General features: G+C 34.4%; 1 protein-coding gene across 4 annotated transcripts in view; it reads right to left on the bottom strand.

Moving 5' to 3' along the window:
• Positions 1–17,309, bottom strand: part of TNS2 (tensin 2) — a 1,145,004-nt gene that overhangs the window by 129,894 nt on the left and 997,801 nt on the right. For all 4 annotated transcript variants that reach the window (XM_044083852.1, XM_044083850.1, XM_044083851.1 and 1 more), the window contains one exon: positions 13,460–13,525. In XM_044083852.1, coding sequence (XP_043939787.1) covers positions 13,460–13,525 — 66 coding nt within the window. The remainder of the gene's footprint in view (positions 1–13,459; positions 13,526–17,309) is intronic.

Genomic DNA, 17,309 nt, shown 5'->3' with positions numbered 1-17,309 from the left:
TAATCACATTCCATTGTAAGATGTTGCCTCTATGCATTTTGTACTTGATCAAAATCATAAATGGAGCACATGACTTGTTTCTTTGGACTTGTCGATTGCTGAACGTAGTTGTTTATCATGTAACTTGTGATACCTAATAATGTATCACTACCTTTAGGTTTTGCTTCTTCTGTACTGTACAGCATTTATCTCCTTTTGGAGAGGTTTTCTTCTTGTATGGAAGTGCAACATTCACATTCATTTGTTTATCTCTTGTACAGAGGCTCAGATCAGCACACTTGCCTCATGTACAGTTTCTGAAACAAATGGTTAAAAGGTGCACCAATAGATATGAAGGGTTTTATTGCTCTACTTAAAAATTAAAAGGACATCACTGTGTATACCCCCCTATCTAGGGTCTTTATTATTCATCCATAGCAGCTCTAAACAAAACCTGAGGTAGTTATAGGGGCATTATCTACGGTTGTGCATGGAGAGCAGTGATTATGCTCCCATATATGGAAAAATATCAGTTAAGCACTTCTACAGCATAAGACCTGATCTTAACAAATACTAAGCACCCCTTACTTCACTTGTTAAGATCAGATACTGTGCTAGGCAATTAAAACTACCAGTACTGTCCAGCAAAACATGGAGGCAGAATTAAAATAACAGATTTGTTTCTGCCTGCTGTAGGCAGAATTAAAATAACAGATTTCTTTCTGCCTGCTGTCCAAGCCAGTAATGTGCCCCTGATGTTTTGCGGTATAACAGAATGTCTTACACTGTCTTTCTGGCAGTCTACACTGACTGCTTTACGGCTTGGAAAGCCGGCAAAACACTGCTTTTTTATGTAACTAGTAGTGCAATGAACAGATAAAGCTCCATGCACTACAATGAATTATGATCACAATTCAATCCAGCATGCAGCACCCAAGGCACTAATAACATAAAAACAACAGCGAGCAAGCACCAGAAGGCAGGGACGAAGGTATATTACGCTCACAATTGATTGAAATAAAACCAAAAAATAGTAGTTATGTGCTTTCATATTTTAAATATAAGACTTCCTCAGAACAACCTAAACAAAATATCCATATGTATTTAAACAGTGCATAAACTCATGTGACTCCCCTCCCCAATCCCAAACTTCAATCAATTAAAATTAGTTTATTACATATTTAAATAACTAAATATAAATGAAAATAATAACAAATGTTTTGCTTGATATTAAAATGTTACTTATAGTTTTGCAAAAACTTATAAAGATAAAATTAAAATGAAAAAAAAAACTGTAACTTAGCTGCCAGTATTTTAAGTACACTGGAAATATATATATTGTCATTCAGCCCTAAGAGCATTCCTGCATCCAACTATAATTACCACACCAGTTCTTTGTATCCAGTCCTGGTTTCCCAGTACCCTCCTCTTTCACATTTATAAATTTGAAAAATAATTTGAAGCACATCCACAGGAACAAAACACAGCTGCACTACTAATTCTCTGAAGTTATAAAATTCTATAGATGCTCAAAAATGCTGCTGCATAAAACATAAATTAAATCAATATGCTTTATTGGTACCAGTCGGTAAGTGCTTTCACCATTAAGGCTTCATTAGACCATGCAGTTACAAGTAAATGCAAATCCTTAAATACTGTAAAATCTAACGGTTCATGATTAATTCATAGATGCAATAAAATGACATAATTTCCTTGATGCTTGTGAAAGCATATGTTTGTTTGTGTCTTTCGGCTTTTCCCGGATAGGGGGCGCCACAGTGGAACTCCGGTCCGCTAATGATTGGTAGTTGATTTTTACATGCCGTGTTACCAGCCCTGACGCACAATCTTCAACGAAGGTACACCCATTCACGCATATCTCCACGCAGAAGACGCTCTAGCTGAGAATCGAACCGGACAGCATCTTACTGTGAGGCAATAACGCTACCGCAGCACCACCACCACGGCTCAACTTGCTCAATATATCGTATAATGAAAAACAATCTAATAAATTGTCTGTTTGAACCGTATCTATACAAAAAATTCCATTGTTCTTTAAAACAAACAAAAAACACATAAAAACAAGAATACATATCAATAAAAACTTTTAAAATTACTTTGCATAAATTCATGCATACAAAATTCAACAGCCAAATATTCATTTAGCTCATACAAAGACATAGATGCCATATGAAAATACCTAACTAAATCTATATACTGGAAAGTATAACTACACAATTTATTTAATACAGTTATTTAGCTGTTCAGTTTTAATCTTCTACTGTATAATATAGGTTTTAAAAGCACCTTGTCATTGAGCCCAGGTTTCTTATCTGGTCTACACCTAATAATTCATCTCAATTCACATCCTTCTGTATAATTCTTAACATCTCCACCCCGTATACTTGGACTGATGACTTGTAACACAGAAAATTTAAAAAGATGTATTGGTCCTGCTGTTAGTGTGTGTCTCGCTAGCGCATTGTGTTCAGAACCAATACGTGTGTGATAAATATGTTCACTGATTCTTTCTCGAAGTTTCCTGTTAGCTTTTCCTATATAAAATGCGCTGCATGACACACATCTAGCAAGATAAATCACGTGTTCTGTTTGACAATCAGCTTTCTCATAAAGTGTATACACATAATTTGAAACTGGGTGGACAAAAGTGTTCCTAGTATCTATACTATCACATTGGTTGCATCTATGACATGGTTTAGTTCCATTGGCACTATTATCACTAACTCCTCTTTTGAAGGTCTTTGGATGACACAAAATCTGTTTTAAATTCCTTCTGTTCTTAAAGAGAAATTTCGGTTCATCCCCTACTATTTCTCTAATGCTTTCATCCAATAATAAAGTGTCCCAATGCTTCTGCACTATATTCTTCAAATGATTAGTATCTAAAGTGTAAAACATGGGTATTTTTATTTGATTATCCCTCCTCACTATTACTTCATTTAATGGAGTGCTTCTGTCAGAGAAATATGGGATGGCTCTAGTTGCTCTTACTGAGTTGGTCTCTTCAATTGCTTTATTCACTTCCTTATAGTTATAATGTCTATCCAAGAGTCTCGATTTCAAATCTGAGAACTCCTGGTCATATCCCTTCTGTGTCGGATTTAATCTGGATGCCCTCAAAGCTTGACCTTTAACAACATTTTTAAAGACATACTGAGGGCGCATGCTTTTTCTAAGTAGGAGTGTATTCTTATAACATGCCTTCTTATATACCCCCGTATTTAGGAGACCATTCTCCAGTCTCTCAATGTGTATATCTAAAAAGGATATACTATGTTTTGAATAAACCATACTAAAACTTAAATATTCAGTTAAGCTATTTATTTGTGATGCAAATTCATGTAAAGTTGTTTCATTGCCCTTCCAAATCAAAACAAATCATCCACAAAGCATTTGTAGAAACCTACATTTGCTTTGTAACTCCCTAAAGGGAACAATTTTTCTTCTTCCCAACTAGCCATAACTATGTTGGCGTAGCTGTTGGCACAGGAGGTGCCCATTGCTACGCCATCATTTTTAATATATATTTCCTCTTCAAATAAGAAGATGTTATTGTACAGAATCGTCTCCAAGAAAAGGGTTATTAAATCTACGAATTTAGCATCATTAGTTGAATGTGACAACATATACCCATGTATTTTCTCTACACTTTGCTCATTAGGTATTACTGTAAACAAACTTTTCACATCTGATGTGACCAATATATATTGTGCATCACTCATTATATTTCTTATGTAGTCATAGAGATCAAGCAGGAATTGCTTACTATCTTTCAAAATATAAACATTGGCATCAACTACGGGTCTGAGAAAATGTTCTAAGTAAATAGATAGGGGCTCAGTGACCCACCCCCTCCCAGCTACAATTGGTCTCATCGGGGGGTTATGGGGACATTTATGCACTTTGGGGAGTCCCTGGATGATTGGTATTAAAGGGTTATTAACCCTCAAGAATTTGAATACTTTTAGATTAATATAATTACTTTTTAGAATATCATCCAACATGTCATAGATCCAATACACTTTATTTTCCACTTCCTTCATATTGATTTTAGAGTAAAACTTCTCTTCCTGTAATAACATTTTCATACTATTTCTATAATTATCCCTGTCCATAATCACAATCGGACCACCTTTGTCTGCTGATCTGATGATTATAGATTCATCATTACTTAAATCATTCAGAGCTGCCCTTTGTTTGAAAGTTAAGTTGTTACTCCTTTTGTTTTTTCTGGACATACTCATCTTATGTATGTCCTCTTCCACTAATTTACTAAAGACATCTAACAAGGGATTTAAGTTAGGAGTGTATACACTAGGAACATGGAACATATGATTTTTTCTGTTGTTAATATTATGACCATACTCTAGTTTGAGTTGAACGTTCCATGCAAACATCTTAATATCTATGATAGTATCAGATAAATCACTTCTACTGGTAGGTATGAAAGACAGTCCCATATTAAGGACTTGTACTTCATTCTGTGTTAAATTTCTACCTGATAAGTTAATTACTAGTGATTGTCTAGACATTCCCACATTTTCTTTAATGTGGGGCCTGTATGTTCCCCACCTGACCCTTTCCAATTCTGTCTACCCCTGCTTAATGACCTTTGCCATTTGGCCTGATGTTGTAGGTCTATCGGGAAAGGGGTAAAAGAATTGGGACTATTGTCCTGTCCATGAGTGTGGTGAAAAGTTTTCCTCCGAACTATTTTTTCATTGGTATTACTACGTACTGGAGGGGTTGCAATGGTACTGCATTCTGGGCCCTCAAAAGACCCATTTAATGTGATACTCTCATCAGTTTTACTAGTTGTTGTTGAAATTCCTGCTTACGTTTCACATACATTTCTATTCACATTCCTACTATCAAAATTTACATTACGTACATTATTATCATTAAATACAACTGTAGGAATTATAGCTGAGTCTTTAGTTCTAGCAACATCATGTGTTTGGTGTCTCTGATCATGTATACCATTAATATTGCCCCTGGGCCAAGTGAAGACGTGGCCCAGTTTGAAATCATTTATGCACAGCCCTCTAGGTACAATTCTCCTATGTAGACATTCCCGGTCAACAAATGTTAAATAAAATAAAAATAAATAAATGTCTCTGTGAATTTTATTTCTTTTCTGCTCAAGCAGTCTTTTTTCAAACAATGACATGTTATCAAGCATTTTTTCCATACCCAGTTCAACTTTAGCATTAGGATACTTCATAGTAATAGTCTGTTGTTGTTTAATGATGTTATTCCTTAGCAAGTCCTCTTCAGGACGAAAAAAGTCATTTAACAATTTCATATAATTCATACTTAATTCTAGATTCAATTGTTGCCATTTGAATAATAGTTCAGGGTAGAGATTACCTGTAGTAGGCATTTTCAAAATGCACAGCCCTCTAGGTACAATTCTCCTATGTAGGCATACTTCAAAATGTTGTTGCTGCAATTGCATTCGTTTTAATTTAAGGAAATCTGTCTCCAATATGTTAAAAGCTTCAGAAAGTCCCAATAAAGTCATTGCATCAGGTTCATTAGAATCCCTTTCGTCCGTTGCTTCGTATAGCATCAACAATTTCTCATTACCAGCTACACAGGTTTGAAACCGATCGGATTTCCGGTTCTCCGCAGTTTGACCATTCACACTGTAAGGTAGCTCTATAGAAGGCATCTGCAATTCTGCCATGTCTCCTTGGTGGTGCAAAACAAAATAAATCCGATCGGTTTCAAACCTGTGTAGCCAGTAATGAGAATTTGTTGATGCTATACGAAGCAATGGACGAAAAGGATTCTAATAAACCTGATGCAATGAGTTTATTGGGACTTTCTAAAGCTTTTAACATGTTGGAGACAGATTTCCTTAAATTAAAATTTAGAAATTTAACACAGAATGAAATACAAGTCCTTAATATGGGAGTGTCTTTCATACCTACCAGTAGAAGTGATTTATCTGATACTATCATAGATATTAAGATGTTTGCACGGAACGTTCAACTCAAACTAGAGTATGGTCATAATATTAACAACAGAGAAAATCATATGTCCCATGTTCTTAGTGTATACACTCCTAACTTGTTAGATGTCTTTAGTAAATTAGTGGAAGAGGACATACATAAGATGAGTATGTCCAGAAAAAACAAAAGGAGTAACAACTTAACTTTCAAACAAAGGGCAGCTCTGAATGATTTAAGTAATGATGAATCTATAATCATCAGATCAGCAGACAAAGGTGGTCCGATTGTGATTATGGACAGGGATAGTTATACAGAGAGTATGAAAATTTTATTACAGGAAGAGAAGTTTTACTCTAAAATCAATATGAAGGAAGTGGAAAATAAAGTATATAGGATCTATGACATGTTGGTGATATTCTAAAAAGTAATTATATTAATCTAGAAGTATTCAAATTCTTGAGGGTTAATAACCCTTTAATACCAATCATCCAGGGACTCCCCAAAGTGCATAAATGCCCCCATAACCCCCCAATGAGACCAATTGTAGCTGGGAGGGGGTGGGTCACTGAGCCCCTATTTACTTAGAACATTTTCTCAGACCCGTAGTGGATGCCAATATTTATATTTTGAAAGATAGTAAGCAATTCCTACTTGATCTCTATGACATGAGAAATATAATGAGAGATGCCCAATATATATTGGTCACATCAGATGTGAAAAGTTTGTTTACAGTAATACCTAATGAGCAAAGTGTAGAGAAAATACATGGGTATATGTTGACACATTCAACTAATGATGCTAAATTCGTAGATTTAATAACCCTTTTCTTGGAGACGATTCTGTACAATAACATCTTCTTATTTGAAGAGGAAATATATATTCAAAATGATGGCGTAGCAATGAGCACCTCCTGTGCCAACAGCTACACCAACATAGTTATGGCTAGTTGGGAAGAAGAAAAATTGTTCCCTTTAGGGAGTTACAAAGCAAATGTAGGTTTCTACAGACACTTTGTGGATAATTTTTTTTTATTTGGAAGGGCAATGAAACAGCTTTACATGACTTTGCATCACAAATAAATAGCTTAACTGAATATTTAAGTTTTAGTATGGTTTATTCAAAACATAGTATATCTTTTTTAGATATACACATTGAGAGACTGGAGAATGGTCTCCTAAATACGGGGGTACATAAGAAGGCATGTTATAAGAATACACTCCTACTTAGAAAAAGCATGCACCCTCAGTATGTCTTTAAAAATGTTGTTAAAGGTCAAGCTATGAGGGCATCCAGATTAAATCAGACACAGAAGGGATATGACCAGGAGTTCTCAGATTTGAAATCAAGACTCTTGGATAGACATTATAACTATAAGGAATGAATAAAGCAATTGAAGAAACCAACTCAGTAAGAGCAACTAGAGCCATCCCATATTTCTCTGACAGAAGCACTCCATTAAATGAAGTAATAGTGAGGAGGGATAATCAAATAAAAATACCCATGTTTTACACTTTAGATACTAATCATTTGAAGAATATAGTGCAGAAGCATTGGGACACTTTATTATTGGATGAAAGCATTAGAGAAATAGTAGGGGATGAACCGAAATTTCTCTTTAAGAACAGAAGGAATTTAAAACAGATTTTGTGTCATCCAAAGACCTTCAAAAGAGGAGTTAGTGATAATAGTGCCAATGGAACGAAACCATGTCATAGATGCAACCAATGTGATAGTATAGATATTAGGAACACTTTTGTCCACCCAGTTTCAAGTTATGTGTATACACTTTATGAGAAAGCTGATTGTCAAACAGAACACGTGATTTATCTTGCTAGATGTGTGTCATGCAGCGCATTTTATATAGGAAAAGCTAACAGGAAACTTTGAGAAAGAATCAGGTAACTTATTTATCACACACGTATTGGTTCTGAACACAATGCGCTAGCGAGACACACACTAACAGCAGGACCAATACATCTTTCTAAATTTTCTGTGTTACAAGTCATCAGTCTAAGTATACGGGGTGGAGATGTTAAGAATTATACAGAAGGATGTGAATTGAGATGGATTATTAGGTGTAGAGCAGATAAGAAACCTGGGCTCAATGACAAGGTGCCTTTAAAACCTATATTACACAGTAGAAGATTAAAAGTGAACAGCTAAATAACTTTATTAAATAAATTGTGTAGTTATACTTTCTAGTATATAGATTTAGTTAGGTATTTTCATATGGTTTCTATGCCTTTGTATGAGCTAAATGAATATTTGGCTGTTGAATTTTGTATGCATGAATTTATGCATAGTAATTTTAAAAGTTTTTATTGATATGTATTCTTGTTTTTATGTGTTTTTTGTTTGTTTTAAAGAACAATTGAATTTTTTGTATAGATACGGTTCAAACAGACAATTTATTACATTGTTTTTCATTATACGATATATTGAGCAAGTTTTAAGAGAGATATATGCTTTCGCAAGCATCACAGAAATTATGTCATTTTATTGCATCTATTAATTAATCATGAACTGTTAGATTTTAGAGTATTTAAGGATTTGCATTTACTTGTAACTGCATGGTCTTAATGGCGAAAGCGCTTACCGACTGGTACCAATAAAGCGTACTGATTTAATTTATGTTCTATGCAGCAGCATTTTTTGAGCGTCTATAGAATTTTATAACTTTGGAGAATTAGTAGTGCAGCTGTGTTTTGTTCCGGTGGATGTGCTTTGAATTATTTTTCATTTTATCTATACTCTACACTACGGGAACACTTACTCCATGGGGCTGCTTTTTTGTACATTTATAAATTTGTTCTAACACACAAAAAAATGTATTCTGTGAACATAAATGTGTATGTCTAAAAAGAGGATTTGTTTCATTACCATGCTGAACATCATGCATATGTTCATATACTTATTTTTTTAACATTCTCTATGTTTTCCTAAAATTAAAACTAGTGCAGCCTAAACACTGAACTAAATAAATCTTACTGTTACAATTATAATGCTCACTGGACTTAATAACTACATTCCTAGCTTCTAAATAAATTTGATCCATGTTACATAAATGAGCACACTGATTGCAATTCCCTCATTTTTAAGTACCCAGCTTATTATTTATAGGCATTTCATCCACTTCAAATTCCAAAATTTCCTTAATTTTCCTATTTTTCCTTTAAGGCTCGGTTTCACAGGTACATTGTTCTTTATACCTGTAAAACAAGTTAACCCCCCCCACTACCCATTAATATTCTCCTCTACTTCTAAGTTTAGAATTAAAAGTATATCCAAAGACTTTTAAGGATGTAATATTAGAAGTCTGTTTGTTCTCAATTTCAATCACATCCCCACCTAAAATAGGATGAAACTTAACTTCCCTATCATCAATGACCTCACATTCCATCTTACAATCAAGTCCCTAGGGTAGCCCCTTTCCAAAAATAATTGTCTAATAAATATTACTTCTTCAATAAACTGCTGATATTCAGAAGTCATACAAGATGCTCTGAGTAACTGGCCTGTAATAATACCCCTTCTTCTAATAGGAAGGGTGCTCACTTAAATAGTTTAAGTATAAATTTGCAAAAGTGCCCTTACGAAACACCTTAGAATGAAATCTACTACCACTTCTATCTTTATATAAAAAAATCTAAATAATTAATACTATCCAACCAATAAGAATAAATAAATTTCAAAATGTTGCAGTATTAATGTATTCAAAACATTATTCAAACTATCTAACTTACATTTTCATATCATTCAAAAGCCTAGTGCAAAAATGCCAGTTGGATACATAACTAGCGTCCATAATAAAATGCTTTTCCCAATAATATAAAACTAAATTAGCATAAATAGCAAGTGGCTCCCATGGTGGCCACTCCTTTGACTTGTTTGTAACATTCACTGTTAAAAAGCATGACATTGTTATCCAAAATCAATTCCATAAATTCACCAATTAAGAAAAAACATCAGTATTAGACAAATAATCACATTCTAAAATCACCTCCATAAACCACTCCAACCCAAAAAGTGGGGAATGCTGGAAAAAAAGATCCACAATATTTACTGTCACAAAATTAGGTCTTCCTGAAAAACTCTGCTTAATGTTTCTACGGAACTCCCATGAGTGCTTTGAAATGTGATCAATATTAGAAACAAAGGTTTTTAATTTCTGATCTTTAAATATAGCTAATGGCTACATCTTGGAACCCCTAGCCACCACAACTGGTTTTAATGGGGGGGGGGTCCTCAATTATTTGTGGACCTTGGGTATCCCAAAAATCACAGGAATACGTGGATTATCAACCTTCAGAAATTCAAACAATTGACTGTCTATAACACACTGCATAAAATGATTTCTCAGTATTAAATCAATTTTAGCATAGGTTATATTTATTTCATTTCTAATATATTATTGTATATCCATCATCATTCCCTAAAATGTTATACATTCTAGTGTCGTAATCAATGATGTTCATAATAACAGTCCTCTCCCTTGTTGGGTTTCATAACTCTATGTTTGTGATTGTTAGAGGAAAACTGAAATACACTTCTCTCTTCATTAGACAAGTTAAAAATCTTTTTCTTGTTGTCCCTGTGTATTCTCCTCAGGTCCCTTTGGACGAGACCCTCAAACACCTGAAACTCTGGGTGAAGGGGGGGGACCTGATAACACTTTTCTTCCTGACAGATGTATCAAGAACACTGACTTCTCCATCATTAAATAAACATCCCAAATTTAATTTCCTAAGAAATAACTTCATGTCTATTAATATTCCTACTAAATCAAAATGCCTTGAAGGAATAAATTACAAACCATTCATAAACAGCTTAAAATGTTCTATGCCAATCTGTAAGTCACTGTAATAAAAATGTTAACATTCTGATAAGAAACAAGCAAACCATTATACAAAACCTCTAAACCATAATTTAATTCAATATTCTCCAAAACTTCTGCTGGGTGGGCAGATTGGTCTGACGAGGGAGATGATTTTTCTGAACTATGATACAGAATCGGAATTGCCTAGACATGGTAAGGCCTTGCTGTGTCTAATTATGGTGGCTGCCAAAAAAGCAATTACTATAAAATGGAAATCAAAATAAGCAATTACTATAAAATGGGAATCAAAATCTAAACCAACTATACTGGAAGTAATGAATATATAACAGAGATAAAACAAATGCAATTAAGATCTTTAGAAAAGGGCAGGAGCAAACTACACAGGAAAAAATGAAATCTGTGGGAACAATACATACAAGGGAGGAATGAGGCCTAAAAGGCAGCAGGACTTAAATGAGCTATGTAATGTTTTAGTGAGAAAGACTGGGTAGATTATAAGTGATGTATAATGTTTGCAACTTGGAATGTGCCAGTATGGTTTGTGATATAAATTGCTTGTAACTAGAATTGTGTCAGTATGGTTTGTTTTCATTTATATAAATGTATGATTGCCTATGTAGTAAGTGATGGTTTAATGAAGATGTTTCTTGTTTAAAAAAAGTAGGAATTGAATAATTTATGTAATATAGTGCTTATGTTATATGATATATAGTAATATATGTGAAATTTAATGTTTGTTATGTTAGTATAGTTTTATTACTTTTATATGAATGTAAATGTGCCTATGTCACAAGTAATAATTTAATAAAGATGTGAAAAAAAAATATTCTCCAAAATTTCATTTAGTCTCTCTGTTCAAGCCTCTCTCACTGGCTCAACTTCTCCAATACCTCCCCTGCAAATTCCAACTGTTCCCATTTAGTGTATATGGGAGTTCTGTGCTATCCGTTCCAACCATCTCAGTGGCAGGAAATCCAAACAGGATAGGTCCAAAGGAACCTCCAATGATGAATCAACAGTATTAACATGATCCTCAGATGGAAACTGAATATCGGACCTATCCTCATTACCTCCTCTCTTAGTTGTAGGTAAAGGGAAGTCCTTATTTCCCCAATATTCATTAAGATCCTTCTGTAACTTCAAAATCTTTCTTTTTCAGGTCTTCACATTTATAATCCACATCTTTAAACACTTGAAAATATTTAAAACTATACACAGAGTGCATAATATCCTGAATAACAGCATTGCTTAAAGCCAGGATTTCCTCCAACAAGACCATCATTATTTTTAATGATAGCTTCAATGAGCTCAAGTCCAAACCCAATGAACAATTCCACAAGCTCATGATAAAAATTGCTACCAAATTGGATGCTATTTGGGAAACTGTATAGTTGCAAACCTTTTGGAACCCTCTTGACCTTAACGCATTCCAAGTTTTCAATTTGCAATGTGCGGTACTTTAGAAGTTTAGTCTTAAACTTACCAATCATCTCATGGTAGGATAATGTTGCTGGCTCCGAAGTGGAAGAAAAGGTAAAAGAAAGGTCACCAATCATAACCCTTAATCATGTGTTCTGAAAACGGATGCCAAGATTCACCTCGAAAGTAAAACAACAGTATTAGTGCAGTGACAAGTCTGTTAGTAATAAGGGAAGACTAGAAAAACATAAGAGTAACTGGAACCATGAGCATGAACCATTTTAATTCAAACATTCAAAGTCCACAACTTACTTGAAGAGTTGTTTTTTTTTTTTTAAAGTAATAGTTTATTCCAAAAGTTTAAAATCTAAAATGTAGTTAAAGGTGCTTATTCCACATGTTTCAAATCTACAACATACTTAAAAATTAATAATGATGTGGATTTTAAACTTGTGGAATAAGCAGCAACATTTTAAGTACGTTGTGGATTTTAAACTTGTGGGATAAGCACTTTTTAACTACATTTTGGATTTTAAACTCTTGGAATAAACAACTATTACTTTTAGAAATCAACTCTTCAAGTAAGACTTTGAATTTTTTGAATTAACTACTGTTTATCCCTGCTCATGGTTCCAGTTACTTTTTTGTTTTGCTAAGATTCACCTTGAGAGAGAATTTCTTGGCATGCTTGTCTCAAACATGTAATAAGCTGGTTATGATTGTTGACTACCTTATAATCTTCTGTTATTCATCAGAGCAGATACACAGGGTATCAGTGTTGTACACAAAGGGGAAAAAATGAATAAAAACACAGATATAACATTTAAAACTGATTTCAGTGGTGGCATTAATAGCAGAAAGGACAGAAAGCACTTGTGATACATATTTGATATTAAAAATTTGAGAAATAATGGTGATTATAAAACTAAAGTTGTATCTCTCTACACTTTACACATAATTACCAGTTTTTTTCAATGTTGCGTTATATCACATCAGCCTTTTACAATATTTTACCAATTCACTTTGCTTTTGTGTGGAATGCAAGTTAGTAAAAGATTTAGGTAGTAACACTTCTTTAATCTCTTATTGTTTCATGATTTATGTACAGCTAAATGTTTTAGCTGCTTGAGAAAAGGTGCTGAAAATCAAACTGCACTAAATTATTTCATGTAAACCTTATTTACTTTGCTGTGCACCTTAAACTGTAGGTGTGAACATAAAATGCTCTAAAATATCATTTACCTACCTTTAGCTTTTTCTGGGCCTGATGAGAACATAAACTCCACCTTGGCATCAATTGGAAATTTGTGATCTAGAAAAAAATATAAAAAAATAAACACAACTCAGTGCTCAAAAAAGTAGTACCACAATTTAATAAATGTAGTTACTGCTTCTGAATAGCAAAAGGCAACAGGTAATGGAAAACAACATTATTCATTTCGTGTCCTTAGTTAACCTTAGTATGTGCAGATACACTGCAAAAGTTTTGGCAGTTCCTGTGACCTGTGTGTCACAATTTACCTTTAGACATTTTTTAAATGAATTAAAGAAAACAATAAAAGATTTTAATAGATTCTTTTGCTCCACTTCAAAATTTTAGCTTTAAACACGAGTTTCTCTAAACCAAATGTCACTATAAGCAGTATCCCACTAGCAGTCGAATACCACCACTGTTACCTCTATATATTTATTCCCAGAGACACAGCACAACAAAAAAAATGGATTCCCCTGCTTCTTTGATTGTAAAAATAGATTGCTGTCATTGTCAGCTGGCAAAGATAAGCTGAAGATGTATCAAAAGCCCAGCCTGGGTAAGGCAAATGGCACAAGGTGTTACTAGGGGAGAACTGCAACTGTCAGTCAATTGGTATTGCAGTATGGGCATTCAGTTCCATAGTGGCATTTCTGAATGCTGGTACAGAAGTGAATTCCAATACTTCTTTTGTTGTTAGGGGTGAAGCACTTGCTTCACTGCTATGTTTGTCTGTGCTACAAAAATTTTAGAAAGCTGCTTGCTACAAATGCAGTAAGTTTTGCTACAGTTTTTAGTATATCTCATTTTTTGCTTCTCAGCTTGAAGTTTAGGGTTGCCAGATCATGCAGCATCACTGGGGACTAGCTGAGACAGCTATAGCTCTGTGATGTGCTATCGCATTTATACAGTTTGCAATGAGAGGACACTGCATGCTAACACCAATAGGATACTCAATGAAAATTGTGTGGATGCATTCCAGATTCAAACATCCTCCATGCTAAAGGACAAGGAAGATAATCTTACAACTATGCAATAACTATAAGGGTGAGGTGTGAATATTTCCTCTCATGTGATACTATAACATAATCCATCCAAGGGGTTTATGACAGCATGATGTAAGTAATTTGAAAATTTAATAAAGAACAATCCTATTCTAGCATTTACGTTAACAATGTTACTACACTGCAAGAAAACATTCTATAAAGGAGTCTACAGTAACTGTAACTATTGATATCGACTACACTGTAATAATAAAGGGAGAAGATTAAGGTTATGAGCTGTTAATAAGCTTCTTCCTGGCATACAAGGTTTAATTTCTTCAGCTCCATCTGGCCTACTGTCTGACTCCGAACAAATCACTTAACCAGACAGTGCTCCTGGGTCACCATTGAAAAGGAATGTGGCCAGTAGGCTTACCTGGTTAAAAAATCAAATAGATAAAAAAATAAATAAATAAATAATAAGTAGTAATATACTAAATACGCCAAAAAGACAAACACCTTTACTGATGGAATATTGACATTAACAAAAAAAACCAACTCCTAAAATCATAATAATGGAATAAGAGATAATTCTCCTGAAATACAGACTGCATCACAGACTGGAAAAAGAGATGACGAGACCCCAGGCTACAGGCATCTGTACAAGCCTCTTTAGCAAGTGCTAACAGAGAGAAAAGGCTGTGTAACAACTGAACATGGCAACTATGATCTACAACAAACATGGTCAATGAGCCAAGGAATGTCAAGCTTTTTTATTTACTGACATTTGATTACCAGGAATGTCCGACTGTGTAGGTACACATTTTCAGGGGAGGCCCAGGAAAAAACATTCCAAAGCATTACAAAAACAATAACAATAATTTTGCAGTCTTCAAAAATATTAATCAGAAATAATACAAAATATCTGCAGTTTAAAAATTATACCAAATCAGACATAATATGAAAACAATGGTCAAGAATAGTTAGGTAGGTTAATATATTACATATAGTAATTGTAATATGAAGTGAGAAGAAAAAAGAATAGGGCTACGGCGATAGAAACTGACTGACGTAAGGAAGTAGATGAAAAAAGGGAAAATAAGAAGATGTAAAGTATCAATAGGTCATTGTTAATATTTAGGGATATAGTTTATCCTGGGAGTGAGCAAGACCAGAGACAGACTTTGGTTGGGAAGTCTTTCAGAGTGGTTTTAAAGGACTGAAAGGAGGTCATTGACCTGATGGATACAGGTAAGAAGTTATAGACCTTAGAAACATGGTATGGTATGAGTACAGATAATGCCCAACAGATTTGACAGGCTTGTGGACAAAGAGGAATGGTCACTGGATCAGAATGATCGAGTGGGAATATAGTTGTATAGAATGGTATTCAGTGCTGCACAAGCAGATGGGTGCTGGAAATTTTCTAGGTGGTAAGAAGCTTTGTATATGCTAGCTGATAGGGTAAGTAATAACTAATTTAGGCTTTTTAGTGTTATACATTGGTAGATTCTGAAAGCAGTATTTGCTGCAAAATTCAGTGAGTTTACTATGGCATTGCTCAAATTTTGATTTTAGTGATGCTTGGAGGTTAATAAGGAAGGAAGTGAGGGAAGAAGGTAAGTAGTGGCAAGTTTAGTTTTAGTTGTGCTGTTGAGAAAAGTTTTGGCTCTGTAAAGCATCCATAGTTTTTGGTGATTTTTTTTTATGAAGTTTTGTATATGCAGGTCAAATTTAAGATTATAATCCACTATCATCCCCAATAATTTGCCTTGAGAAGTGACTTTAAAGTTTGTATTATTATCAGAGAAGATTTTAAATGTTGATTTTTAACAAGAGACTGATATAAAGCTATGTTCCAGTGGTTGTTAAAGCTTCCTGTGCAATTTTCTGGAGAAATGCCAGGTTGCCAGATGTGCATAGTTTGAAGTCATCCGTGTATTGTATTAGGGAGGCTTGTTGTGTGGTGGGTGCTAGTGAAAATGTTCAACACAGATAAGCACATACATTATTAAACAATACTGCTAACTATGCCATTAATTTAATTGATTACAACAAAACTGTAACAGATGCAAACAAAAAAAAAAATCTGAAATTCTGAGAAGGCCCTTCAGACCCCATTTGGCCCAGTGTTGCTGCTTTTTTGGCTTATGCCTATACCTGGCTGAAGATGCATGTGAAAATGATGCTGATTGTAGACTGGTGTTTCCACTTTTTCTATTATTTTATGTCATGCCTAAGTCCTTGGTTCCTGCAGGTCAGAGAGACTAACCCACTCACTGTTAGCATGAAATAGACATCACACGGCGAGCTGGGGTTTTACCCTTGTGCCACTGGCAAACGCATCAGACCTGGGATGACAATCTACCCCTGCTCTTTATGGAGTACACCTGTGCATTTCTGTTTATATATATATATATATATATTATATATATATATATATATACACACACAACTCATAACTTTCCTTACTGATTAAAATAATATAGATGCTACAAAAAAATTAAGCACCACTCACTGTATGGAACAAAAAAAATGAACTGAAAAACAAAGCACACAAACATTGGTCTACAGTAAGCAAAGGTCAAAACATCAGGAAGCAAATGGGCCCACTACTTGCAGCCTCTGTGCATATTAAAAAATAAATACGATGAACATACAATGCCTGCCTGCTCCATGTTGCAATGTACCATTCTCTGGCTTGCCATTTGTAGAATGCAGTATGGTGCTTTACAAATATGTATAAGGACCAAATGGTAAAATGAGTGGGATACTACACACAAAAATTACATCAGCCAGCAAGAGTGAAACAGTAAACTGGATTTCCAGGTTTCCATTTCAGCATTCTAAGTGCAAGATTC

Source organism: Protopterus annectens, chromosome 9.part0, assembly GCF_019279795.1.
Source record: "Protopterus annectens isolate FY-2018-M chromosome 9.part0, PAN1.0, whole genome shotgun sequence".
NCBI classification, from domain to species: Eukaryota; Metazoa; Chordata; order Ceratodontiformes; family Protopteridae; genus Protopterus; species Protopterus annectens.
This window is presented reverse-complemented; position numbering and strand designations above follow the sequence as displayed.